The sequence below is a fragment of the Borostomias antarcticus genome (assembly GCF_949987555.1).
Source record: "Borostomias antarcticus genome assembly, chromosome: 13".
Taxonomy (NCBI): domain Eukaryota; kingdom Metazoa; phylum Chordata; class Actinopteri; order Stomiiformes; family Stomiidae; genus Borostomias; species Borostomias antarcticus.
The window spans coordinates 6073268-6100368 of NC_140246.1; the positions used below are offsets into that span (position 1 = coordinate 6073268).

At 48.2% G+C, this 27101-nt stretch overlaps 3 protein-coding genes across 3 annotated transcripts in view; 2 read left to right on the forward strand and 1 right to left on the reverse strand.

The window, feature by feature from the left end:
* The window catches only part of tspan12 (tetraspanin 12), a gene marked incomplete at both ends in the record, with an annotated part of 10565 nt that extends 9590 nt beyond the window's left edge, over positions 1-975 (reverse strand). Inside the window, 2 exons of the mRNA XM_084447965.1 lie at positions 347-429; positions 910-975. Of these exons, the coding sequence (XP_084304091.1) occupies positions 347-429; positions 910-975 (149 nt within the window). The remainder of the gene's footprint in view (positions 1-346; positions 430-909) is intronic.
* A 1528-nt stretch (positions 976-2503) lies between these two features.
* On the forward strand, positions 2504-13398 carry ing3 (inhibitor of growth family, member 3). Its single transcript, XM_084448237.1, has 12 exons — positions 2504-2611; positions 2768-2839; positions 4174-4274; positions 4479-4544; positions 6301-6397; positions 6781-6852; positions 7244-7360; positions 7555-7718; positions 9622-9818; positions 10460-10652; positions 11258-11296; positions 12417-13398. Exons 1-12 carry the CDS (start codon positions 2584-2586, stop codon positions 12531-12533), a joined length of 1263 nt encoding a protein of 420 aa, XP_084304363.1. The 5' UTR covers positions 2504-2583; the 3' UTR covers positions 12534-13398.
* A 13512-nt stretch (positions 13399-26910) lies between these two features.
* Positions 26911-27101, forward strand: part of cped1 (cadherin-like and PC-esterase domain containing 1) — a gene marked incomplete at both ends in the record, with an annotated part of 32039 nt that continues 31848 nt past the window's right edge. Inside the window, one exon of the mRNA XM_084447720.1 lies at positions 26911-27011. Coding sequence (XP_084303846.1) covers positions 26911-27011 — 101 coding nt within the window. The remainder of the gene's footprint in view (positions 27012-27101) is intronic.

Genomic DNA, 27101 nt, shown 5'->3' on the forward strand with positions numbered 1-27101 from the left:
ACTCCGCGGAGAAGTTACGAGGCAGGCTACCGCGGTAGACATTGCTACGGTGCCTAAAAGGTGACACTCCCTAAATCAGGAAGCTTGCCTGGAGAGCGCGGCGGAGGAAGCCGTGATTCATTGAGGTTGTGGATCATGACTACCAACCCGTATTCAACTTAATTAAACAACTCCCTATCTTCTAGTCAGTCTGGTGCCTCCCTACTCCTCTACCTCTCTCTCTCTCCCTGTGGCCTTTTTCCCTGACCTCCCTTCATCTCTCCCTCTCTCCCTCTCTCTCTGTCTTTGTCATCCTCTGCCCCCCCACCCACACCCCCCGGCCTCTTCTCCCGGCTCGGTCACTCACCTGGTGTGTGCCGTCAGGGTGAGCACGATGTTCAGGTAGTCCCGGAGCCAGGCGGCCACTCCGAGGACACATACCGACATGAGCTGGGGAGCACACACACACACACGCATGCATGCACACACACACATTTTAACAGAATCTCAAGGCTGAATTATTCAGCCTAAGCAATATTCTGGTGCAGTGAAAGAGTGAAATGTGTACAAAGATGATCCTCTTAGACAAATGTAGCCTCTGGGCCATTTTCCCATGACGCTCCACAACCCCCAAGCACTAGCCTATTGCTTTTATTGCCTAAATGGCATGCAATAGAATGTAACATGCATTTAACAGTGTGCATACTTGGGATACAAATTGCATACATAAAATGATGTTGTATGTAGATAACTACGTGTCTGGGCGTAACAATGAATCATCAACATTGGCATAATCATTACGCGCGGCCGGTGTTGTTTGAGCGCACGCACACACTGATGGTGGGCAGAGCCAAAAAAAAGTTGGCTATGGAGTGTAACGTGAGCGCGGGCCCTGCCCGGCCACCTGCTCGGTAGACCCGCTCGTCTTACCCAGAAGAGTAAGTTGAGAGCGTAGAGCAGGCAACGGAGGCACCTCACCGCGTCCTGGCGAGCCATTCTGAGCGCAGCAACTGGCGGCCAACGGTCCTCATCTTAACCGGCGCCACCATGGCAACATAATTCACTGCAAACAAATACGAGGAGAATGGCAATGTGTGAGTTTGTGGTAATCACCATCTGTAACCATTGTCCCGCCACGCGTAAAACACAGCCTACCGATTTTACATGTCTCATTGCGCACAGTGGCGCGCCTGTCGAAGTCTTGTTTTAGCAGCCCGGGTATAATCCGTGGGAAGTTCCAGGAAGAATTCACAACAGGTGGTTTCTTACTTTCCCCAGCCTAGGGATGATGGAGTGCGCGGATGAGCGCGGGGGTGCTGACATATCCAAATCAATCATCCCTCACTTAGCGAGCCTACAGGCGAAAAAACGTATCCAGATCACTCATGTCAAACGACCGCTTAATAGCAACCAGCATTATTTTCCATTTGGCCGGCTACACACTAGTGTTCAGTTAGAACAATCATGTTTTACTCCTCGGACAATTTAAAAAAATCCATATGCACGTAAACTGATCTGAACTCCAAAAGTCCAAGTTGTGTGATTCTCTCAAATCTGCCAGCTACAAAAAAAACATCCACTTGGTGCTGTGTCGTCCCGGACTAAAAAACCGACCGAGTTGATCAACTCTGTCCTGTCAGTTCAACTTTTGCATGTTTGAGAGTGGCCGGACTCGCACTCGCTGCTCAGTCATACAGTACGGCCGGGGGGTGGTCCGCAGGGTCCTAGCGCTTCGGCTAATTGCGTCTCAAAATACTGCAGCAGCAGCGACGGCGCGGCTCCTTGGAGAGGGAAGGAATGCGGCCAGCTATACCCGCCTCCTCCAGATAGCATGGGTCAGGAGGTCACATCTAGAGAGACTTTCATTGTCTAGGGCAGGTGTAGGCAGGGGATTCATACAGAGATCTCAGCTCTGCGCTGCCAACTGATTCTGAAGATCAGAAAGTAGTTTTTTCTTCTTTTCACATTTCTATCATGTGTAGGCTATGCGTGCGTGTGCTCGAGAGAGAGAGAGAGAGAGAGAGAGAGAGAGAGAGAGAGAGAGAGAGAGTAAGGGAAATAAGGTGATTAATAGACAACAGACAGTGTGTGTGTGTGCGCACTTTTAATTAATTGTAGGTCTATTTTTATATGAAGCGCTCTGTGCATGTAATTTCTTTGTTGTAAAGCACTTTGAGCTGCATTTTTTGTATGAAAGGTGCTATACGTATAAAGTGTATTCATATTATTATTATTATTATTATTATTATTAATAATAATAATAATAGTAATAATAATAGTAGTAGTAGTAGTTGTAGCAGTAGTAGTAGTAGTAGTAGGCTAGTATTGTTATTATTAGTCGTTGGAAAAAGCAGATTACTTTTGTTTATCATAGGTAGTTCATAGCTTACTATGAACTACAAATCCCACAAAGCTTGTGAGTAGAACTCAAAGTATACGCAACTCCAGACTTGGCCAATTATATTACAAGCCACTCGTGATGTCACGTTCTCTGACCTCCGCTTGCCAGTGGACATTTTTTTGTTCGTAACACAGCGGCTGGCGGCGCCATATTGAAAGACCCAAATTCTTTTAATAAACGTTTAAAACATCTAATTTGCCAAGATGCTGTACTTGGAAGATTATCTCGAAAGTGAGTATTACATTCCTACATTGCATGGGTGTCGTAAACGGTCCATTTAATCCCTCAGATGTGGATCATTGTTGAGCTGGCCCGTCCGGGCTGTTAGCCTAGCCTGTTAGCCTAGCCATGCTAGCTGCTAACTCGCCTTGTTCTTCTCCCTGGCAGTGATCGAGCAGCTCCCCATGGATCTCCGCGATAGGTTTACGGAAATGAGAGAGATGGACCTGCAAGTTCAAAGTAGGCATCGTTACAGCAGCATGCACGACTCACAGTTCTGACCGGCACATCTGGAGACTAGCTAGTAAACTAGCACTAACGTGACATGCAGAATGTCATATCTACCTAGCCAGCTAGTACAACCCATGTGTTTGTTGGAGCACATAGATTGTACTGTGATTATCTTTATTTTGATCTGTCTTGGAGTAGTTGGCTAGCAAGCTAATTAGCCACGCTTGCTGCATTTCGGTGACAAAATGCTAGTTAACTAACTATTCAGGAACCCTAACATGAAGTTGAATACATGTTAAACACAGGGATTACCGATTTTACTTCCACTCTATATTCCGAAAGTCAAATAAACTTGTTAGAGAACGAGCTAACGTTAGCAGATTAGGAACATGTTAAGTACATGAGTTGAGTTGAGCCCCACAGTGCACATTTGCTAGTTAAGTAGAATTTGAAGATGATCAGAATAGGTTTAATTTCATTTCAAGCCTTTATTTATACTCGTAAAGCACTGAGGTTTCCCTCATTTACAGTGTTGTTGACGAGTTCACACAAATACATAAATAACGATGGAACAAATACAACACATAATAATAATAATTAAAAAATAAATAAAAATAAAAAAAACAGCTACAGGTCGCAGTACAAATGTCAAGAGCCATGGATTTAAACTCTGCGATTGAAGGAAGTACCTCAAGCTTTAGAGTCTGTTGTAAAGTATTCCAGGTATAAGGAGCATCACAGAAAAAAGCAGCTCTACCAATTCAGAATGCCCTCGAGGAATCCTAGAAACAAGCCAATCATTTGATCGGGTCTGGTAGGTACCAAGGCTCCAGTTCAACAGAGACAAGATGTATGGTGGAAGTTTACCAATAATGGCTTTGAAAATAAACAAATACCAGTGATAGTTACGCCTTAAAGAGAGAGGAGACCAGCCTACCTTATCATAATCAACACACACACACACACACACACACACACATATATATATATATATAACCAGTACAGGTACATTTGAATTCTTGTCATCACTTGTCCTTACAATATCAGCACTCATTAATTCCTCATTCCTCATTCCATCTGTAGTCTAGAAGTCAAACAAATTGATCCTCATCTACTTAATCCATCCAACCATGGATGACTGTGGCTGTCCGTAATATAGGCAGTGCAATTAATAAAGTAAACAGTTGTACAGAGTCGTTATTGCCTATTGATAGGCGAGTCAATTGTTATCTATCGATCGATGATCACACACACCTACTCTAACGTTAGCGTACCCATCCACACTTTTGTCCATCTAGCTATCATTAGCTTTACATCTGAAAATCAGCGTTTCTCTCTTGTAGATGCTATGGACCAGTTGGAGCAGAGGGTGAACGAGTTCTTCATCAACGCCAAGAAAAACAAGCCAGAGTGGAGAGAAGAACAAATAGAGGTCATCAAAAAGGTAGGCTTCCACCCGACCAGGCATGGATGATTCCCTGGAAGGAACAGCACACATGTATAGAAAGAATGTTCCACTTAAGAAAATATAAATAAATAATGACAGCTGTGAGTAGTACCGATGTAATTCAAAGAAGCAGAACTCAAAGGTAATTGAGGTGGAAGTGGAGTCAGAATTTGTAATGGCTGCCCTTTTACCCTCATCCAGGACTACTATAAAGCTTTGGAAGATGCAGATGAGAAGGTACAGCTGGCCAATCAGATTTATGATCTGGTAAGTGGAGTCATGCTTTAAGAAAATCTGTCCGCCAAACTTTACTGGCCTAAATTATAAATAGCCATTTTGTTTCACATCACATACGTTTTCGGTGCCTTTTATTGAGAGAGTGTATTGAATCAAAACTTGGTCTCAGCTGATTTAGAGCCAAATTATATTTTAGCTGCAACATTTCTGCAACTGTTGACTGTACACCATACATCACATGTGACGAATAAAAGGAATCTTGAATCTCTTTTGACGTCTTGTAGCCCAGAATGCATAGACTACTGATAACAAATGACTTATCCTCTACAAACTCCGCTGCCATAGCGTATCTATCTCTGCTTCTCAAAACGTAATGCAATTACTGTATGTCGCTTTGGGTGAAAGTATCTGCTAAATGACTAATGTATTATAGGACAGCCACATAACATTAACTAGCTTCACAACTAAGTACAGCCACCCACTTACAAGGCTGCCCACTGCTCCTGGGTGTATTTTTCCATTTAGTAAGTTAGTTCACCTCGACACTGACAGACCACAGTGGGCGTTCCTGGGCTCACGCCAGTGTGCGTGCGTAAGCGCAGACAGCGCCGAGACTCTTGGGTAGAGGCTTGTAAAGAGCATAGCCGTTACAGGAGGACTCGGAGGTCTGGCTATGCTAGACTACTATCTCTGCCCTTCGTTCAGGCTGTGAGGGGGTCACCCGTACGGGTCATCTGTTGAGCAGCAGTGGTTGTAAATGAACTACCTCTAACAAAGGGGCAGAGGAGTTTATAGATTTTCTATTTCGCAATAGCTTCAATATAATAAGTGTGGATGTCACTTCAAACTCTCTTCTTCAACTGCTTGCTGTGGAGCTGAACTGTCATTTCTCATAAGCGCCACTAGGTGGCAGACTAACACCACGAAAATGATTTGGAAGTCCCATGTCAGAATCAGAATCCGTTTATTGCGATGCAGTTTCACAACCTACTAGGAATTTTCTTTCGGTCGAGGTGCATAACATTTAAACAATATTGGCCAGGGGGTATAGACGAGACAGGTCAGTGGAAATGGGGGGGGGGGGGGCGTTCGTCAGTGGGGGACACAAGCTTTGTTGAAGAGGCTGATGGTCGCGGGGAAGAAGCTGTCTCTGGCGTGCAGACATGGTCCTGATGGACCGCAGCCTCCTGCCTGAGGGGAGTGGCACGAAGAGGTTATGGTCAGGGTGGGAGAGGTGTGGCCGGGGTGGTCGACTTGACATTGTCACATTATATATTTAACGCTTAGTGTTATAAGATACTATAAGATATTTCGTTCTCACATGGGCCTTGTGTTTTCTCTATTTCGGGTATATTTATGAAATATAATCAATATCAATATTATATTTATACTTGCCTCTATTGTACTTTCTTATCTGTCGTCTTTGATGTCCCTTGAGTGTGGCTGGTGTGGCAGTGCAGTTTCTACTCGGGATTAATAAAGTACCGACCTACCTGCCTACCACACATCCTACCTAGTGTGAGGGCTGCCTACCACACATCCTACCTAGTGTGAGGGCTGCCTACCACACATCCTACCTAGTGTGAGGGCTGCCTACCACACATCCTACCTAGTGTGAGGGCTGCCTACCACACATCCTACCTAGTGTGAGGGCTGCCTACCACACAGCCTACCTAGTGTGAGGGCTGCCTACCACACATCCTACCTAGTGTGAGGGCTGCCTACCACACAGCCTACCTAGTGTGAGGGCTGCCTGGTGTTTGAGCGTCTGCGCTGATCCCCCCAGGTGGACCGTCACCTGAGGAAGCTGGACCAGGAGCTAGCCAAGTTCAAGATGGAGCTGGAGGCCGACAACGCCGGAATCACCGAGATCCTGGAGAGACGTGAGTGGCGGCTGTCAATCACAGTAGCATGACATCATCACCCTTCACGCCATCGCGGGGCTCACTCAGGGTCCTCGGTCGCTCCGTCCTCGTTAAAAAGGGGTTCAGCGCGGACACGGGTATGTTTACGCTTGTCCTCTAGGGGGCAGTGTTCACCTCACCCACCGGTCCTCTCTGTGCCTGACAAGTTGAGACCGTAGTGTCCTCCACCGTGCGACTGGACTCTCTTTCAATGCGTCTTTGTGTCCGCATACCTTACATAACTGTGCCTACGGGTCAGCGGAGGCTGTAGAGATGGTACAGGAGCGTGTGGACAGGGACCAGACGGGCCTCTGGGCACGGGTTTGACCGCGTCTCCCCTCTCTCCCCCCCCCCTCTGGCAGGTTCCCTAGAGATGGACAGTCCCTCTCAGCCAGTCAACAACCACCACGTCCACTCACACACCACCGTGGAGAGTAAGTATACGTCCGGACGCGTGTGTTTCTGTCTCTGACCCTCCCAATCACGGTAGATAGTCAAGCTGACCAAACTCTGTCCTGTGTGTGCGTGCGTGTATTGCACAAAGAGCCACAAAACGCATTGATGGGCATAGGTCTTGTGTTCTCCGAGCACCATTTCTAGTTTAAAATGGCATGTTTGACTCACAAATGATTCACTATTGTTAGGGGATGCACGTAGCATTGGACAGACATCAAGAGCTGGTGAACTTCACTGGTTAATACTGGATTATTATTTTTATTGGTTTAAACCGTGTCAGTAGACCATTTAGACAGTACTGCACCTCCTAGTCATGAATCCCTGTCAGGTAACAAAGTGTGCGTGTGTGTGTGTGTGTGTGTGTCACAGAGAGGAAATACACCACGCCGACGCACCACACCACAGAGCACGTCCCCGAGAAGAAGTTCAAATCCGAAGCCCTGCTCTCCACACTCACATCAGACGCCTCCAAGGAGAACACGCCAGGTAACGCCCACACACACACACACACACACTACACACTCTTCCCTGCACTGGCTATTTTCTTTCTATTGCTTTTCCTTCTCTTATTGGCCCGGTCTCCCCCCTCCCTCACGCCCTCCATCTCTCTCCTTCTCTCTCTCTCTCCCTCTCTCATCCCCCCCCCCCCCCCCCCCTCTCTCTCTCGCCCCCTCCCCTAGGCTGCCGGACCAACAGCACATCGTCGTCCACCAACAGTGTGTACAGTGTGAACTCCGCCCAGCCACTGGCGTCCTACAACCTGAGCTCTCTACCAGCCGGCCCGGGCGCCGGGGCGGGCGCCATCACCATGGCAGCGGCACAGGCCGTGCAGGCCACCGCACAGGTAGCGCACGCACGAGCGCGCTCTACGCACGCTCCAAAAACAGATATTTGTCTGGGGGTCCGTGTAACAAATGAGACGCAAAATTGCTGAACTTAAATGAACGTTTATTCAACACCGATTATCCACAGTGGATAATATTGTGAGACATTATTGTGAGTGCTACTGATATCTATTTAGAGGGTTCTAAAGGTCAAGCTGATTAACAAATCTTCTTTTTTTGCACAGCAGTTTCATTCCGATTTGCCTAGGATGCAAATAATTCAGGTTGTGTGGGCTACTGTAGAATGTAATATAGGTATGATAATGAAACAGTAAAAACCTTCAGCTTCTCTGACAGTTCCTCCAACAGTGGGACCTTGGTCCTCCCGCCACTTATGGCACAGACTTCATTCTCTTACAGTCTCACGATCAACATTATCAATTCAATTCAATAATTAATTTGCCATGTCAACAACAAGTTGATAGGAATGTGTCTGGGTTCGCTCATCACATCAAACGAACACCAAAACAAACGGTGCCCAATACGCATATAGTACAAGTAGTACAAACGAGTTTGGTGCTCTCCCCGAAGTGAGTTTTTCTGCATCTATTGCTCCTGTATCTCCTTCCTGATGGGATTAGATTAATTAAACGGAGAGCTGGATGAGAGGGATAAGCTGTAATCTTCCTAACTCTTCCGGTGGAGAGAAGACAGAGAGAGAGAGACTGCAGCCGATTTCAGATGCTCTGTGTATAACTTTTTCCAGCCGAGTCCTGTCCTGAGTGGTTGTGTTGCCATACCAGACAAAGATGGAAAAAGTGAGCACACTCTATAGCTGATCTGTAAAAAAATGGGTCATGGCTGCCTGACTGACCTCAAACTATGGCGTGGCGCCGCGGCAAAATCGTTGCCGCCACACCACACTGCTACAAAAAATATAGATGTATATTAAAGTCTTAAATTAAAAATCGTAAACTTTCTAAATATTTCTGCCTAAATGCGCTTTCAAAACCATGACAATGTCTTGCCCGCATTTTTATTTTCAACAGTAGCTTGGGCCACTCGCTCTGTGAATGCTGCTTTCTGTGGTCAACTCAAAAGACTTTGCGTGTGAAGGGACGTTTTCTTCAGCGAGTCTATTACAAAATAAGGTAGGCTAGTGTTTAACCAGTGTTTGAATTGGACCAAAATGTGCTGGTAGGCTACCCAGCCTACTCCTCACTAGGGTGTATGGCAGTTAAAAATATATTCATGTTTTTTATCAAGAAGTGGACTCATACAGCATAGAGCTAGATAACGTTCCACTAAGACGTGCCAACAGCTCCTGCCCATCTCTGGCCTATTTGATCTTATCATTCTCTGATAACAACTGACGGAGCCTAAAGCATAGCCTAAAGCCTACATTTTCCAGATGGACATCCGACAATATTTGAAGAGGAACAGAAAGTAGAATGATGTTGAGAGCGAGAGCAGTCAGGTAGGCTAGCCTATTGCTTCCCCTAGACCAGTAAACTCGGTTTGAGCAAGTGCGTCATGCAGTTGTTTGATGGGACAAGTAAAAAATATAGTTGAAGTGTGATAAATATGTAACGTTATCTAAAAATACAGTGTAGAAACACGATGTGGAGCTACACATGCACCCGATGGCCTAGCCTATGTCTGAGCCGAAGCGGAGCCTCCATCTACATAGCTTACGCGCTGCTGTCTGTCAGTCAGCAAACATTGTCAAGGAGATGGCCCACACCACAAGCGCGAGTACGCCATTTTTATTGGTGTAAACCGTGTCTGTAGACCATTTAGACAGTATTGTCCACCTTCTGCACCTCCCAGTCATGAGTCCCTGTCAGGTAACTGTGTGTGCGTGTGTGTGTGTGCGTGTGTGTCTGTGTGTGTGTGCGTGCGCGTGTGTGTGTTGCGTTCCAGATGAAGGACGGCAGGAGGACGTCCAGTCTGAAGGCCAGCTACGAGGCCATCAAGAACAACGACTTCCAGGTCAACCACCGGGAGTTCTCGCTGTCCCGGGACGCCGCCGGCTACTCCTCGTCCGCCCTGGCCAGCACCCTCACCCAGACCCTCGTCCCCGCTGCCACCTCCGACTCCCGCGGCGGACGCAAGACCAAGTACGGCCCCCGCACGCCGGCACACGCCCGCCCACCGAGGCGGACGCACGTACAGAAAGGAACATTTACACATTTAAGGCATGCGCACACACACGCGTAAGAAACATACACGCTCGGGCACGCGTCGCTCTAGGGGTGGAATCAAAGGGTAACTCACAGTATGATAGCCTTACGATATTTTGCCCCCGACACCGATGGTACCACGATACAGCGTGATGATACATTGTAAGGCAACGGTACATCACAATATCTGTGTTAACTGAAGAAAAAATACCATTATAAAGGCAAAAAGCAGGAATGAGGTTTTTTATTAATTCACTCATGCAGCATTATCGCTGGTTGTGGTCAACAATGAAACCAACCAAACATATTCCAATATAAAATAAAGAGCCAAAAGGCTGAACTTCCCAGAAAGCAGGAGTTAAAATATTTAAAGGAAGGACTATAGCTGTCAGTTTCCCACATCGTCATTGGACACAGGGTTCAGTCTTCTGATGTCACTTTCTGTCTGCTCGCTCTAAACTTGTATTCCTCTTCCTCTCTCCTTCCCCCACTCTCTCTCACTCTTTCTCTCTCTCTTTCTCTCTCTTTCTCACACTCTCATTCTCTCTCTCTCTCACTCTCTCTCACCCCATCTGCAGAGGCAACACCAAGTCTTCCAACCACCAGTCGTCTTCGTCATCATCCTCTTCCTCTCTGTCGTCGTGCTCGTCATCGTCGGCGCTGGCCCAGGAGCTGTCCCAGCAGGCGGCCGTGCTGCCCGAGACTGACAACAACGGACAGGTGGACTGGAACTACGACCCCAACGAGCCGCGCTACTGCATCTGCAACCAGGTACCACACACACACACAAGATACTGCATCTGAAACCAGGTACCACACACACACACACACACACACAAGCTACTGCATCTGCAACCAGGTACCACACACACACACACACACACACACACACACACACACAAGCTACTGCATGTGCAACCAGGTACCCCCCCCCCCCCCCCACACACACACACACAAGCTACTGCATCTGCAATCAGGTACCACACACACACACACAAGCTACTGCATCTGCAACCAGGTACCACACACACACACACACGCTACTGCATCTGCAACCAGGTACCACACACACACACACACACACACACACACAAGCTACTGCATCTGCAATCAGGTACCCCCCCCCCCCCCACACACACACACACGCACACAAGCTACTGCATCTGCAACCAGGTACCACACACACACACACATACAAGCTACTGCATCTGCAACCAGGTACCACACACACACATTTTACTGCATCTGCAACCAGATAGGCCACACTAGACACACACACACACTACTGCATCTGCAACCAGGTACGCAAACACACTGGACACACACACGTGTCTGTCTCTTGGTGTTCTCTAAAAAGAACCTGCCTCCTATTCCAGGTGTCTTACGGTGAGATGGTGGGCTGTGATAACCAGGATGTAAGTACCTCTTGTTTTTGAACCGTCAGTGCCCTGTATGGGGGGTGGGGTAAGGGTCATGGTGCTAGCCTGGCTTCGCCAAACCCAGTTCGCAAAAAATGTGCGAAGGGTCTGCAAACTCACAGGGATTTACCAACGGGCGTGGATCAAAATGCCTCGACGCAATTGGATAGACCTACAACCAATCAGCAGAAACGCCTCTACGGCGCTCCTCTGTTCCGTCATCTTATTAAACCCGCCCCATATTAGATAAACGGTTGTGATTGGCACAAACTAATTTTATGTTTGAGCAGATTCCGTTAGAACGGTTGGATGTCCAGACTGATCTGCGGAGTGAAATCGAATGTGAGCTGGCGAGATCAGGCTGGCGACGCCAGGCTCTCATGGTGCATCCTTAGAGCAGGGGCTCCCTATAGCAGGGTCCCAAGTCAACGCCTGAATGAAAGGAGAAGTACAAAACGGGGCATATTATCACAGAAATAGGCTCGGCTCTCTACTGGGTCTTAAAAACCAGCTCAAATCTAAATCTGACCTATAATAAACCACGCGGGCCGATACAGAGCTTTGTTGGGACGCTTTAATCCAAATGAACGTGATACTGTCCTCAAAGTGCGGCCGGGAGCGACCAAGTCTGGGAGACCCCTGCCATCGAACGAGAGCCTGGCAGTCTGTCTGTATGAGCAGGGTTCCCACGGGTCATGGGATTTCTGGAATATTGTGGAATTTAAAAAAAAAAGTATATTCCAGACTTGGAAAGTCAGGGGATTTCATCATTTTTTGGACCAAGTCACAGAATATTAGGGAATTTTGTTTGTAGCATGTTTTAGTTTTACAGTACTTGCCATCCACCAAAATGTTATATTTTCCATGCAGTATTTTTCTTTATCAGTTTATTATTATCTTCAGCACTTATGTATCCCCTTCCCTAAAGTACCTATATAACAGTTTTTCCGTTTATACGTCATGGAAATTCCGAGAAGTCAGAGAATTTGACATTTGACTTAGAGTGGGAACCCTGTATAAGCATATTGCTACTGTGCAAGCTGACGGCCACTACTCTGTGTGTGTGTGTGTGTGTGTGTGTGTGCGTGTGCGTGTGCGTGTGCGTGTGATTCTGCAGTGCCCCATCGAGTGGTTCCATTACGGCTGCGTGGGCCTCACAGAAGCCCCCAAGGGGAAGTGGTATTGCCCCCAGTGTACAGTCGCCATGAAGAGGAGAGGCAGCCGGCACAAATAGACCCCCTCCTTCCTCCTAATCCAGGAACCCGCCCCCCACACACACACACCAAGCTAATCGCCAATCCCTGGTCACCTGTGGTTCATCCTAACCTGGAGTGTACCTGCTCCTGCCACACACACACAACCCTGTCTGGCTGGCTGGCTGTCTATCTATGGACCTCTGAGAGTCAAGGTTGAAGGTTGTTATTCAGAGTCTGGCCTTTTTTGGTTACAGTGGAGGTCTGGATGGACAAAGAGCAGCACAGCAAATAATTCTTAACCCCACCACCATCACCACCACCACCCCTACCCCTCAATGCACAGCCATGATGATTTGTGACCCCCCTCCCTCCCCCTCATACATCAGACATTCCTCACCTCCCCTGTTTGTGACGGGGGAAGGCAACACTCCCCCCTCCCTCCTGCTTCAAGCACGGCTGCAACTGCTCATTACAGGCAGCGTTCACGGGGAACTTATGATACAGGCTGGGAAATGTAGGCCAGGGTTGTTCACTGGACTACAAAACCCCATACAATTTTTTGATTTGAACTCTGAAAATGGTGAAATGTTAACTTTTGACTTTGATGACGGTGTTGATGTTAATGAAGACGGTGTGATTCACTGGTAACTGGTGTTACTGTAGTCCCGTAATGGCTGAGCCTGCACCATTTAAATTTTCAGAATGTACAGTGTAAGAACAAAGTGATATTCTGAAGCCTGTATGTGGATTGCTGCGTACTGTTGTGGATGAGTGTACTATTGTGGAATGCGTGTGTGTGTCGTGTATGCGTGAGTGTAAGTGTATGCGTGAGTGTAAGTGTTGTATGTGCGTGTGGACTTGTCACTTGTCATTCTGCACTGAGACGGTATGTAACAGATGTTGGAAAAAGAACTCCCAATAAAATGATCAAATTCTTTTTGTTAACCGTCTCCTTGCTTTGTCGGTTTTTGCCTTTGAGATTAGGCCTATTGTTCGGAACCCAGGATAAGATCTAAGCAAGCAGCTCTTTGATCGAGGTGGAAAAATTTAGCAGAAGATTTGGAGGTTCATGTGAGCTGAAATTAGCAGCTTTGCACACCTGTTATCAATTGTACTGATGAGCTAAAGCCTGACATGGCTTAACTCGTGGAACTCATTTGAACGCCAACATCTTTCACGGTGGTGCTAAACAGTTTTTACAACTTGAAAGGAGGCCGTGTAGCCTACATTTGCTACAAAAATGTCAATGCACGTAGACTCGATCTATTTAGTTCTACACTGCAGGGACGCGGAGGGCTGGTGTTCCACAAATAGCGAAGAGCGCACCGGTGTTTCACCAGACACAGGAATTAAAGGGGGCAAGTCTCGACCTCCTGCCGAGAAGGCATGTGTGCGAATTTAGACCGCTCCGTGTGTCGTGCGGAATTTAAAAGCCGTTTCTAAGACAGAACTAGAGAGAGCTCTCCTCGGCAACATTGACAAAGCCTGCCTAAAAACCACACTCAGAATTAGGTTTTTGACGTCTACAGGAGAACTCGTTTTTGGGAAGCAGTAGCCCTGCGTGTGTAGTATTTAAGACTGGGCGAGGAGAGGAAGTCGGTGTTTACTTTTTTCCTGGATTAACCCAAACCAGGTGGGATTAACCCAAACCAGGTGGGATTGGATTTGCCTCGGCGTCTAACGGTAGAAACTCTCTGAAGTCCTCATCGGTTGCTGCAGGGGGGGTGGATGCGTGGGCTTCTGGTTTTGAAGTTATTTCCCAACTTTGGTCTGTTTGACGAGAGGTTTTGCGCGCTCAAGGGGGAGGTATGGCAACAATTTCTGACAGCGCGCAGGAGCGGAGCAGCCTATGATCCAAGAAGTCATGAGGTCCGTTATCCAAGAAGTAATCAACTGAGGGGCTTGCTTTCCCGAACAGCGGAAAACATTAGCCTAAACTCCAACTTGCTTTCTCGAAGCTCGACTTTTAAGGATGTGATAGTCGGAGTGTGGCGCACTTTGGATCAACGTAGCCTACTAGGCTATTCGTTAAAGATGAGCGCACCGCAGATATAGCCTAAAAGGCGACCGCCATGAGGGAGGATTTAAAGGGTAAAAGTGCGGCAGTATTGTTTGAGAATTCCCGAAGTGCGTCTTAACCGCGTTGCCCGTTTTATACAATCGGATTGCGAGAGCGGTCAGTGAGTCCAGCGGTTTCAGTGGGGATGCGGGGACATAAACATTGTCCCGCATAGTTTGCCTGTCTCCTGCCAACAAAGTTCTGAAAGAAGCTGTGATGTTCTTCGGGCGCCTGTGGACGCTTCGCCGTAGGTACTGCTCTGGACCGTTATTGCTTCTGGTGGTCGCGGTATGCCTTTTCTATCAAACCCTGATGGTCGCACGGAGTCGGTTGAAGTCCGGCCAATTTGCTTCTGGCGTGCGCAACAGGTCAACGATGATGGACACCGGGAGACCCTTTGATGAACAACTTCTGCAGAACCCCGGGGGGATTGTTTCAGCTCTCGAGGCTCTGCAGAGAGAAAGAGGGGTAAGACAGATAGATGTCTGGCTAATAAACTGTGTTTAAAGATCACTTTGTGTTTTTTTTTTGGCTTAGCTTAATGCATGACCCAAATCTAAGATATGATTAATCTGCTAACCCCCCCCCCCCACACACACACACACACACACACACACTCTCTCTCTCTCTCTCTTTCTCTCTCTCTCTCTCTCCCCCCCTCTCCCCTCCCTCTCTTTCTCTCTCACCCCCCTCTGTCTCTAAAGTCAAGATATGATTAATCTACTAACCTGCCTCTCCCCCTCTGACTCGGGCCCAAAGGCCAAAACACGGGCTGAGTTCCATTAACTTTAATGAGAAACAACAACCTGAGGCCTCACAACAAATTAGTTGATGATGTCTGTTACTCCGGAGTCCATTTTAATTTCTGTTCATTTTGTTCCCAGGATATTTGTTATTGCTTGTTTTAAATAGCGAACTAGTTCCCTTTTTCCACATTGGTGTTATTGTTGAGGTATTTTTAGATGCAGAGCTGAAGGCTGGATGCCCATTGGCCACGGCAACCCTTGCGTGAGATGCAGACAGAGGGAGGGGCTTTCTCCTCAGGGAGGGGGCTCCTCAAACATGATTGACACCGGTATGGACCAATCAGGACGAGAGCGGAATATCAATTTTCCTTAGTATTTTAAGTGACTCCCTGCCCCAAGTGTCTCCCGATATAAATGTCCTGACATTAATCAGCCTTCAGAACCCCTCCTTGGTAAGTCTATCTGTAAAATGGCAGCTGACAGATAGACGGATGCTGACACATTAATGTCCCCGTTAAATTTATCATGATGAATATAAACAAACCAATATACCGCAGCCATGTAATGTCGCTGCATGATTTGCGTGCGTGCGTGCGAGATTAGCTTTAATTGTGGCCGTGCGCCTATAAGCTCTGTCAGCGTGCGTGTCAGGAGCAGTGTCCTGTGAGGAGAGTCTCAGCTGTCACAGGTCAGCTGTTGGAGAGACTGCAGGTCACTGTTTAAGGCTCTCTGGTTACCGTCAACCCCCCTAACAAAAGATTCCTGCTCATGTATTCTAGAATAACCCGCTCTATTATGGGATGGTTGTTGAACAGGGTGACTCCCGGGCGGTCTCTGTCTCAGAGAATGACAGAAGGTGGAGAACAAGAGAAGGATAGCAATGAGGGAGGGAGGGAGAAAATAGCCAAGAAGGGGTGAGGAAGAGAGGGGAAGAGAGAGAGACAGAGAGAAAGAGAGAGACAGACATCAGCAAGGAGAAAGGAGAAGACAGCGAGGAGAGAAGGAGACGTGGTGTCGAGAAGAGAGAGACAATATGTCTATGGTGTGTGTTTTGGACTTGTCCAACATGTCCATTAGAGAACCACCCCACACCCATCAGTTTAGCTGCTGCTAAGGCCTGGATAACACTACTGCGTTTTTCGGCGTTTTCCCCAACCAGGCCAGGTCTAGCCTGGCTTATGTGCGTGGCTGGCTTGTTTCTGTTCAGGACTGGTCGAACGGAAGCTAGTCACGCCACTGAAATAGCTGTAAATTGAAATGACATGAAATAATGTGTGATAAATTAAGATCAATTAAGAGGTCTTGTCACCTGGACACATCAGTTCCAATGCTTCCAATTCTAATCCAGCACAATAAGAGCGGGATAGCCAGTTAGCTCATGAGCTCACAACAACTAGCAGCAGCTTCATTTTCATTTTCAATTTTATTTGGAAGGGACCATGTGCAATTAAAACATAAATGTAAAAACATTTGATGCATCGCACGAGAGTTAGCCTTAGGCTAATTTGCATCTGCAGGTAACAGATAAAAACAACAGACATCATAAGTAAACAAAGTACAATACAGATGACATAGCATTACATTACACTTCCATAACATTAATGGTAGCGGTCAGTGGCTAAAGCAGTTACACTGATGATTCCTGTAACGCTAGCTATTTTGCTGCGATTGGTTCAACTTCTGTTTCTGGACAAAGGTAAGGGATAAAAAGATTGGAGTGAAAGGATGAACGTGTGGAGGTTTGGGGTATAGTCCCATAAAGTCTTCCTCCCCGGGGCCTTGAACCCCCGTCTCCCGGGTGGGAGTCCTATGCTCTCACCACTACTCTACTTGTGCAGTGAAGATCGGTGGGTTGGTTTTGGTGTCCTTCTTCCAGTCCCTAGTGTGGGTTGGGGTTAGAATAAGGGTTGGGTTTGGGACGGGATCTGACCTATAAGGCAAGGGGTAAAGGTTGGAGTGAAAGGATGAACATGTGGACGTTTGGGGTATAGTCCCATAAAGTCATCTCCACTGGGGCCTTGAACCCCTGTTTCCCGGGTGGGAGTCCTATGCTTTCACCGCTACTCTACTTGTGCAGTGGAGATCGGCAGGTTGATTTTGGAGTCTTTCTTGATTTTGGTGTGCTGGGACTACTGCCTCTTGTGGTGCCAACAGAGAAATGCAGGTCAACATTGACCGGAGGGAGGGAGGGAGGGAGTGATAACTGGACAAACGCTATTCTATGTGCGCTGGCTTACAGCCAAGCGCAAAAAAACACTGCCTCTTGTCTAGGTGCAGCCATTCACAAAAAACAGTCATGCACAAAAAAAACACTGCCTCTTGTGCAGCCATGCACAAAAAACAGCCATGCACAAAAAAACACTGCCTCTTGTGGTAGCAACATAGAACTGCGGTCAACTACCCGACAGAGGGAGGGAGGGAGTGACAGTTTAAAGTTTAAAAAGCCTTTATTGACATATGCTGCTTTACTAGGCTCCCCAGCTCAGTTTGTGTTCCCGACCAAATAGCTCCTTCACCACACCTGTCTGAAGTTCCCGACTCTCCTGCCCTTTTCTTTTTGAATAATATTCTCTTATTTAATAATCTAATTCAGTCCAAATGTTCCAATATATAGTCCTTCTAATCAGCTCATTTTAAGTTGTTCATCCATGCCCTTAGCCTACGTTAAGCTATAGCTCCCATATTATGACGAGATGTGAATATGACTAAATGGACTGCACTTATATAGTCTAGAATGTTGTGACTAGACAAATTGAACGGGTTTATGTCAGCAATCCTGATGCATAAGTAATGAAATATTAGGGTGTGTGGATGTTTTTACAAGCAGGCCTACGCCAATTGTCTGTTCATGTCCCAAATGTTGTAATTCTGTAGCCTATTGTCAAGAGATAAATAGGCCTAGCCTACTAGGCCTAGGCAAGAGCTGAGGCTAGGCAAAATAACCCCTCAATCGGCTACATCGTCATTTTAATTGGATTTGGGAATGAAGTCTGAAATTAGATCTGTGATCCTGAACAAGGAATTGGTTTGTCAACCAAAATAGGAATGATATGGAGTTTGGATTACTGTTAAAAACTGAAAAGAGGAACTTTAGGAAGATCCGTGGTGAACAGAGAACGGCAGGCCTATAGACCGCTGCGCTCGAGGACGAAGTTGTGTGAATGGGTGAACTTTGTCCTCTTTAAAAGTTGAATGTGCCCAAAAAACAAGAAATAATAAAACAAAAAAGGCAGCAACACGAAGAAGATGAGATGGGGGTTGGGAAGCAAAGGGAACTGTTTAAATTAATTCCAATATACCTGGCAGATTTCATGGTTTACAACCATTCATCTAATATAACATAAATAAATAATAGGTGAACACTAGTAGCTTAAAGGGCAATGCTCGTTTTTGACAACCTGGACCTTATTTACGACATATTATAAGAAGTTTGACTCACCGAGATCACTTTGGTGTAGTTCGGAGGCCTGTAGAAGAAATTTAAAATCCAGCGCGAGCCAGTATATCCATGTAATGACGGTGGACGGGGCAACGAGAATGCAGTTTCTCAAAATCTATTTTCGGCCGCTAAACGGTTGTTTTCATCAATCAGATTGGATGAATCGACAGTTGAGATTCCTCAACGCGAGGCATTGTAGTGGTTTTCAAATACGGGGTCTTTAGCCTCTGTAATATGATCTTTACACGCCTTTCCCCACTTGCTCCAGCACGCATGCGCACAGGCCAGCGCGCAGACTGGCTATTCTCCGGCTCACATTCTCTGCGCTACGATCGGATTGTTGCTGACGAATGACGACGACAATATTCTCGGCACCAACAACGATCGTAGCGCAGAGAATGTGAGCCGGAGAATAGCCAGTCTGCGCGCTGGCCTGTGCGCATGCGTGCTGGATCAAGTGGGGAAAGGCGTGTAAAGATCATATTACAGAGGCTAAAGACCCCGTATTTGAAAACCACTACAATGCCTCGCGTTGAGGAATCTCAACTGTCGATTCATCCAATCTGATTGATGAAAACAACCGTTTAGCGGCCGAAAATAGATTTTGAGAAACTGCATTCTCGTTGCCCCGTCCACCGTCATTACATGGATATACTGGCTCGCGCTGGATTTTAAATTTCTTCTACAGGCCTCCGAACTACACAAAAGTGATCTCGGTGAGTCAAACTTCTTATAATATGTCGTAAATAAGGTCCAGGTTATCAAAAACGAGCATTGCCCTTTAATATACTGTAGGTATAGGCAGATTGCGATTGGCCTAACAACTAGAGATTGGAATAATAGGCTATCTTTTTGGATAGGCTACAAGATTATTTTAAAAGCAGGGAATGTGCATTAGACATTGAACATTAACAAAATGGAAATGTAGCCTATTTGCTGGGGACTTTTGGCATTGGTTGGATAGCTGCATTTTAAACTCACAACATTCTAGACTATGCTACTAGCCAAGAAAAATACAACCTTGATTGCTATAGCTCAAACTCCAGTTTGATAGACTCTTTAATAATGGTGTGTAATATGGGTTTTCGGGAGTGTTGGTGTGATAAGAGATTTGAACAGAACTTTACATGTAAATTTCGCATGTAATCTCGAATCGTTTTGCCCGTTTGAAAACGTAGCCATTGACATCCGCGCAAGTGTAATCCAGGCATGAATTCAAGAAGTTAAACAGTTCCCTGAGTTCAAATGTGCGTGTTCACGACTCTCCACGCACACACAAACACACACACACACACACACAGATGCACACGTAAGTGTGTGAGTGTGTGTGTTTGCGCGTGCGTGCTTGCTTGTTTGTTAGTTTGACTGCGTGAGAAGAGTCTCTCTAAAGAAGATATGTGGCAGTTCTTGGAAAGCGTGGTTGAGCTGTTTTGTTTGATGGCGTGTCTTTATATCCGTCTCTACCAAAGCCTTGTTGCTGCTATGTGTACTTGCTCACTACCCACTGGTATGTCTTAATGAGTACGTTGAGATAGACAGAGAGAAAGAGAGAGAGAAAAACGTGTCCACGTTGTCTGGTTATGGGCATTGTAAGTCCTAGAAATGTGATTTTAAGACGTTCAAGTTTTGTACGTTTTTTGTACGTTTTGTACGTGTTTTTGTGGTGAGACCCCAAGGTGTGTGTGTGTGTGTCTGTATATGTGTGTGTATATATATATATATATATATATACATATATATATATATATATACATACAGAGATAGAGAGATATACAGTAAATATATATTTACAGAGAGAGTGAGTGAGTGAGTGAGTGAGTGAGTGAGTTTGTGTGTGCATGCGTGTGTGTGTGTGCATGCGTGTGTGTGTGTGTGTGTGTGTGTGTGTGTGTGTGTCTGTCAGGCTGCGTGTTTATCCGGTCTCTCCTGGCCGTGGTGGGTGTGAGGTAGCGGTGTCCAGCGGGGAGCAGGAAGTGTCAGATCAGGGTTACCAGTACGTAACATGACACCACAGCTCCTCATCCCTACGGGGGCTCCCCCTCCCTCAGACCCCCTGACTGACCCAGGGCAGCAGCCAGGCGCTGAGACGTACAGTATACACACACACACACACACACACACACAAAGCCACATACAGTACACTACACAGAGACACACCACAAACACACAAAGCCACATACCATACACACACTCACACATAGCCACATGTACTTTAGTACATTGTGCGCAGTAGGGGTGTAACAACATATCGTGCCACAATATATCGCGATACAGAAACATACAGAATACGTATCGTCAAGGTGAAAACAATATTGTGATATGTTTATTGTATATCAGTGAACGCTGGCTACACAACGCTGGTAACAAACACGTCTTTTGTCTCTAGGCCTATCCATGATATTACAACAGTTAAGCTCCAAATTCACAAAGTGTAGTGGAGTATAAATGTGGAGAAATGCACTATTGGTGTGAACAGCAGCGCTACTGCAACGCTTCACACCTGCCCTTAGTGTATCGTATCATATCGGTATTGTCAACCCAATATCGTGTATCGTATCGTATCGTATCGTGAGATTAGTATATCGTTACACCCCTAGTGCACACGCACAAACACACACACACACACACACACACACACACACACACACACACACACACAGCATTCCACAGCAGGTGTACCGTCAGAGCAGGGTCCTAAATCTCGCGCGTGTGTGAGGCGTGTTCACTGCGTCCAGAGTGAAGCCCCCGGCCAGAAAAATCTGGAAGCTCGTTTGCCAGTTTGACACTAATTGGCTGGAAGTGTGTGTGTGTGAGAGAGTGCGTGTGTGTGTGTGAGTGTGTGTGTGCATGCAAGCTCATTCCAGCATCTGACCATCGTCCAGCCTCTCTAAGCCCGCCGGAGGGTCAAGGCGAGGGTCGGCTAGGATGTCTGTCCGTGTGTTGGGATACTACTCTCTAGGCTTGGGCTGTGTTCCGAATCGCATACTTCTATAATATATAGTATGCCAAATGGTATGCCACATGCAGGATGACAAAAATACCAGGATGTCCTACTACATCCGGTCATATTTTGCAGTATGCAAGCCAGCACACTTTTCTGGCTATTCTGACCCACAATCCTGTGCTCCAAGTCGCAAGTCACGCCAGAGGTGTTTTGATGAATCCCAGCTGTGGATGAATGTAATTTTATGGACTGCGATGGATGTGATCAAATTTCAAGGTGCAATGTTATGACAAGGTATTATGGCCCAATTGGATGCATACTGCGTGCAAAGTACGTAGCCTACTTTCTAGGGGCAGCTGTAGTATGCACTGGTAGTAAAAAGTACTGCAGAAGTATGCGATTCGGAACGCAGCCAAGGCCTCTTAAATTCTGAAATAGCGTCCTTGTTTCCTTCATATCCTATCCTTCCTAACCCTGACCCTCACTGCTATGGTTGGAACAAAAGTCATCCTAACAGCACAGCAGTAATACGGACACCTTGACCAATCAACTATGTCAGGAGGGAGCACATTACCATTGAAGGAAGCACAGGTGGTCACGACGAGTAACCCTATTTTAGACAGAGCCGGATTCGGTCGGATGGCAGGTCGTATCCTGTACCTTATGCGTATTACCTTACAGCGCGGTGCATTTTATATGATGCCTGGCGTGTTCCTCTGGCAAGCTATGTGTGTGTGACTCTTCCAGTTCCTGCTATCGCTCCTGTCCGAGGTCGCCATTGTGAACGGGTGATGCCTGCATGTATGCTCCTGTAGCAGGCTGATGCCTGCATGCTCAACCGACCCGCGGTATGCTCCTGTAGCAGGCCACTGTGTGTGTGTGCATGCGTGTGTATCCTGTGTGTGTGTGTGCGTGTGCATGCATTTGTGTGTCTGTGCGTTTGTGTCTGTGTGTGTGCATGTAGGGGTTAATGCTTTGTCAGCTAGGTACGGTGCTTGATCAGAGCTGAGAGATGTCAGGGAAGAATTTTTACAGTTCACCTTTTTGGCCCACTGGGTGAGCTGTTTTTTTTTGCTTCCCTCTGGAAAATTTGTGGTAGGATCATTATGTACTTTCTCCCCACCCTTCCTCCCTTCCAAGAACATTGTGTTGCCTCTCTGTATGAAACGCGTCATACAATTTGACTCAAACGGGTACATGTGTGTACATTAAGAAAGCAGGCCAGGCTGGGTGGTTTGGCAGGGGCGGGGCTCCAGCAGGCAGAGAAGCGCGTTTGTTTCGCATGTCGGGCCCTGCCTGGCCGCAGCTTGTGCCTGTTACCTGGGGAGCAGGACGTCTGCTTGGTTGTCTTATTTGAAAGGAATTGTTTTTCCAGAATGGCTCGTCGGTCTTATTCTATGGGCTGAACCTAATCCAAGTTTAATGAGAAACAACATTTTCCAGACTGGCTGTGGGTACGGAGCTGGATGCGTGGTCTCGGTGGGAGAGCCTTGTGTGTGTGTGCGTGTGTGCGTGCGTGTATGTGTGTACGTGCGTGTGTGTGTGTGCACGCAGTGTCTGTAGTACTTTTTAGAACCACGAGCCTCACAGCAGTCGCACTGACCCTTTGCCGTGCGGCCAACGGTCACACCACGCCCCACCACTAACCCCGCCGGCGGGGAGAGCAGAGATGGACAGCCGGGCAGAGGGACAGAGGGCGTTTGAGAGAAAGAGAGAGCAGCGGGCGGGACGAGGGGGGGCATTGAGAAAGAGAAAGAGGAGAACGAGAAAGAGAGAGATGACGAGAGAGGGAGGGTGTGGGAGAGCCGTGGTGACAGAGGGAGAGAGAGAAGAAAAGCGATCCTCGCCCGCCCTATGGGCAGCTAGCGAACAGAGCTCCGTCGTGCGCATAGCCAAGCAGGCCCTCCAGCCCCTCCAGAATACCAACGCAGAACAGAACAGAACGGAGCCGGGACGGGAGCCAGCGCCAGACTCCCTCTCTCCTCTCCTCTCCCCATCTCTCCTCTCCCTCTCTCCTCTCCTCTCCCCATCTCTCCTCTCCCTCTCTCCTCTCCTCTCCTCTCCCCATCTCTCCTCTCCCCATCTCTCCTCTCCCTCTCTCCTCTCCTCTCCCCATCTCTCCTCTCCCCTCTCCTCTCCCCATCTCTCCTCTCCCCTCTCCTCTCCACTCTGCTCCCCTCTCACGATCAGACCTCTTCTCCTCTTTGCCCCCCCCTCCCCACCGCCAACACACACACACACACACACACACTGCAGCTCTGAGCACAAGCGGCTAAACTTTCACACGTTTCTATTTTTTTTCCCCCCCTTTTTGTTTTGCACAAGACCAAGTGCCCGTTAACCCCGCGCATTCCTCCTCTCTCCACGGCTGAACGGAACCACGTGGTCGTCGTTAGTCCGGCCGCTCAGAACCTCCACCTCGGCTCTCAGAGACGGACACAAAGACACGTCCCCCCCCCCCCCCCCCACCTGAACACGGAACCCCCAAAATATACACTAGCTACCCACGAAGCGTTGTCATACCAACTGGGTCGTGTCTTTTTCACTCTCTTCCCTCCGTAGTCCCGGGAGGAGACGGAGGCACCGCCCAGTTCGCTCGTGGCATTCCTGAAGCACTGCTGCCGTGACATCATCACGCCACCACGCCTAGTGATTGAGGGTACTGCCAGGTGGCCGCCCGGAGGTTTTGGCTGTGCTCGTGGCATAACTGGCTGAACACACCGTTCAAACCCAGCTAGGAGTCTCTGGTCAGCGTGAACTGCATTTTGGGAGTCGGTGCACTGTAGATAGCGCGTGAAGTGAGAAAAGAGAAAAGAGAGTGTGGAAAGAGAGAGATAGTGTGGGTGCGTGTGTGTCTGTGTGTGTGTGTGGGAGCGCGCATGTGTGTGTATTGGTTTCGGCTGAAAATGAGGACCGTGGGGGGTGTATATCTGTTACAGGTTGGCGGAGCCTAGAGGTCATGACCTCTAGGGACGGGATTCATGGGTGGGGCTAAGGGGCGGGTAAAGATAGCATGGCCTATTAATAACAGAGGCAACGTGAGAACCAGCAGCAGCTCCCATGCCAGCTACTGTACACCCCCTTCCCAAACCAGACTCCTCTCACTGTCCCTCACACCGTCGTCACGGCGCCGGGGGGGGTTCCCTCCACTATGATGTCAGCACAGGCTACCGGATTTTTATTTATTGAAGTAATTAAAAAAATCATAACAAATACAAGTACAAGTGAGGTAACAAGTACCTCACATACAAAATGCCGGACTTAAAGTGGCCCCTCGGTCCTGTAAACGTACACAGTGTCACAGTGCGTGTCCTCTGACGCAGACACATCACCTGCATGTTTATTACCCGTGAAATGAGACCCAAACTAGCCAGCGTTGTCGCCTTCGTCCCTGCCAGCGTGCGCGTGTTGTAGGCTCTACCCGGCGCGTGGAATCGACTTAAATCTCGCTCCCCCTCCAGCGTGTCTCCCTCTCCGCCTGCCAAACGGAGTGTGGGCGTTAACGTTTGACGCGAGTCCCCCCTGGGTCTCCGAGCGATATTGGAGGTGAGCGGCGCCGAGGATCGGCCCATCTCTAAAACACCTGATTGGATTTCGCCATTATTAACGTTGTGTTATTCTAATATCTCACTTGGGTGTTTACGTGTTCTATGTGTATATATTATTGCCTCTCTCGCATGTGCACTCTGTCTTCGTAGCTTGAGGGAAAGAGAGAGAAATAAGGGAATTCATTTGTTTTGGGAGAGAGAGAGGGAGAGAGAGAGAGAGATGGGTCAAGGCCAGTGCCCCATTTAGACTCGCTCATAATGAAATAATAATGTTTGTGTCTCTAAGCTCAGCCATGGCGGGCGGGCAGGCGCCAAATGAGCAGTTGAACGTTGAGGAATAATTGCATACTGGAGATTAGTATCTTAGCCAGAGGAGAAAGGGATGGAGCAGGGAAACGGGGAAATTGTGTGTGTGTGTGTGTGTGTGTGTGTGTGTGTGTGTGTGTGTGTGTGTGTGTGTGTGTGTGTGTGTGTGTGTGTGTGTGTGTGTGTGTGTGTGTGTGTGCTGTGTGCGTGCAGTGCGTGCGTGTGTGTGTGTTTGATGGGAAGAGGAGAGGAGAGTTTTATAGGCATTGTGACGTCCCTCTCTGATGTGGCTTTCGCTCCCACATGGAAACGTTTACCGGTTTCGCCGCCCCCTCCAGGGAGAGGAGAGAAATGAACGAGGGGAAAATGAAAGAAAGAGTACACTGAACACAGCAAGAGAGAGAGAGAGAAAGGGGGGGGTAGGTGCGTGCGTGTGGGGTGGGGGAGGGGGGGGGGGGTGGACTCAGAAAGCAGGGGAGCGACTCAAAGCAAGGGCAGATAGGAAGAGCAAGATAAGGGATAAGGGAACGGAGAGAGAGAGCAGATGCCTAGCGGGGTGGAGGGAGGGAGGAGAGAGAGAGAGAGCAGATGCCTAGCGGGGTGGAGGGAGGGAGAGAGAGAGAGAGGGCAGGAAGGGAGGACGGGACAGAGCGAGAGCAAACGAGTTGAATGAGAGAAAAACAGCCCCTCCACTCCGGGGCTGATTTAATGGAGACCCACGCCGGGAGATCTACTCTTATTCCTCCCTCTAACCCCTCCTTTATCCCTCGCTCCCTCCCTCACCTCGCTCCCTCCCTCCCTCCCCCCTCCTCCCTGTGATCCTGGCCGGTGTACCCCCCACCCCGGCCCTGCCGGCTATATGTAAACATGTATAGAGACGGAGAGCAGGAGGCCCCCACGGCTTACAGGTTCTCTGTCTCTGGCCTGGGGGACCCCGCTTCCGCTGGGCCCCGGGCTCCCGTCTTCCTGTTTTCATTCCTCCACCGCGGGGATTGCGGGGCCTGAGGCCGAGAGAGAGAGAAGAGAGAGAGAGAGAGAGGGAGGGAGGGAGGAAAGGCCGGAAGCCGAGGACAGGGCGGGAAGCTAGAAAAGGGGTTTCTCGGCGACGCGCTCGCGCCCTGCCGACGGGGCGTTCATGGATTCGGCGCCGTTGAGGCCTGAGCGATAAACCGCGAAATGTCATGTGGCCAGTGTGTGGACCTCCAACGACCTAATACGTGACAAGCGTCTGTATTGGGAGGGGAGGGGGGGGGGTCACCAAGGGTGAGTGAGAAAATAGCAGCTAGGAGAACGAGGCTGGGGGGGTCACTGCCAGAGACACCCGGGAGCCGCCGGTCCTGCAAACCTGCGCTGTTGGCGCCGAACACGCGGACATGGATCATGAGGGGCGTCCCGCCACGCTAACGTACGCGGACGCGCTCAAGAAAGACACGGGGGCGGATGGCACCGGCGAGCTAGCCGGGACGCACAGGGGGTCAGAACGGACCGGACGGATGCCGATGGAGGGCTAGGGGAGAGTGTGAAGAGGGAATGACCTGCCTGTTTGTCAATAACCTATTAAATC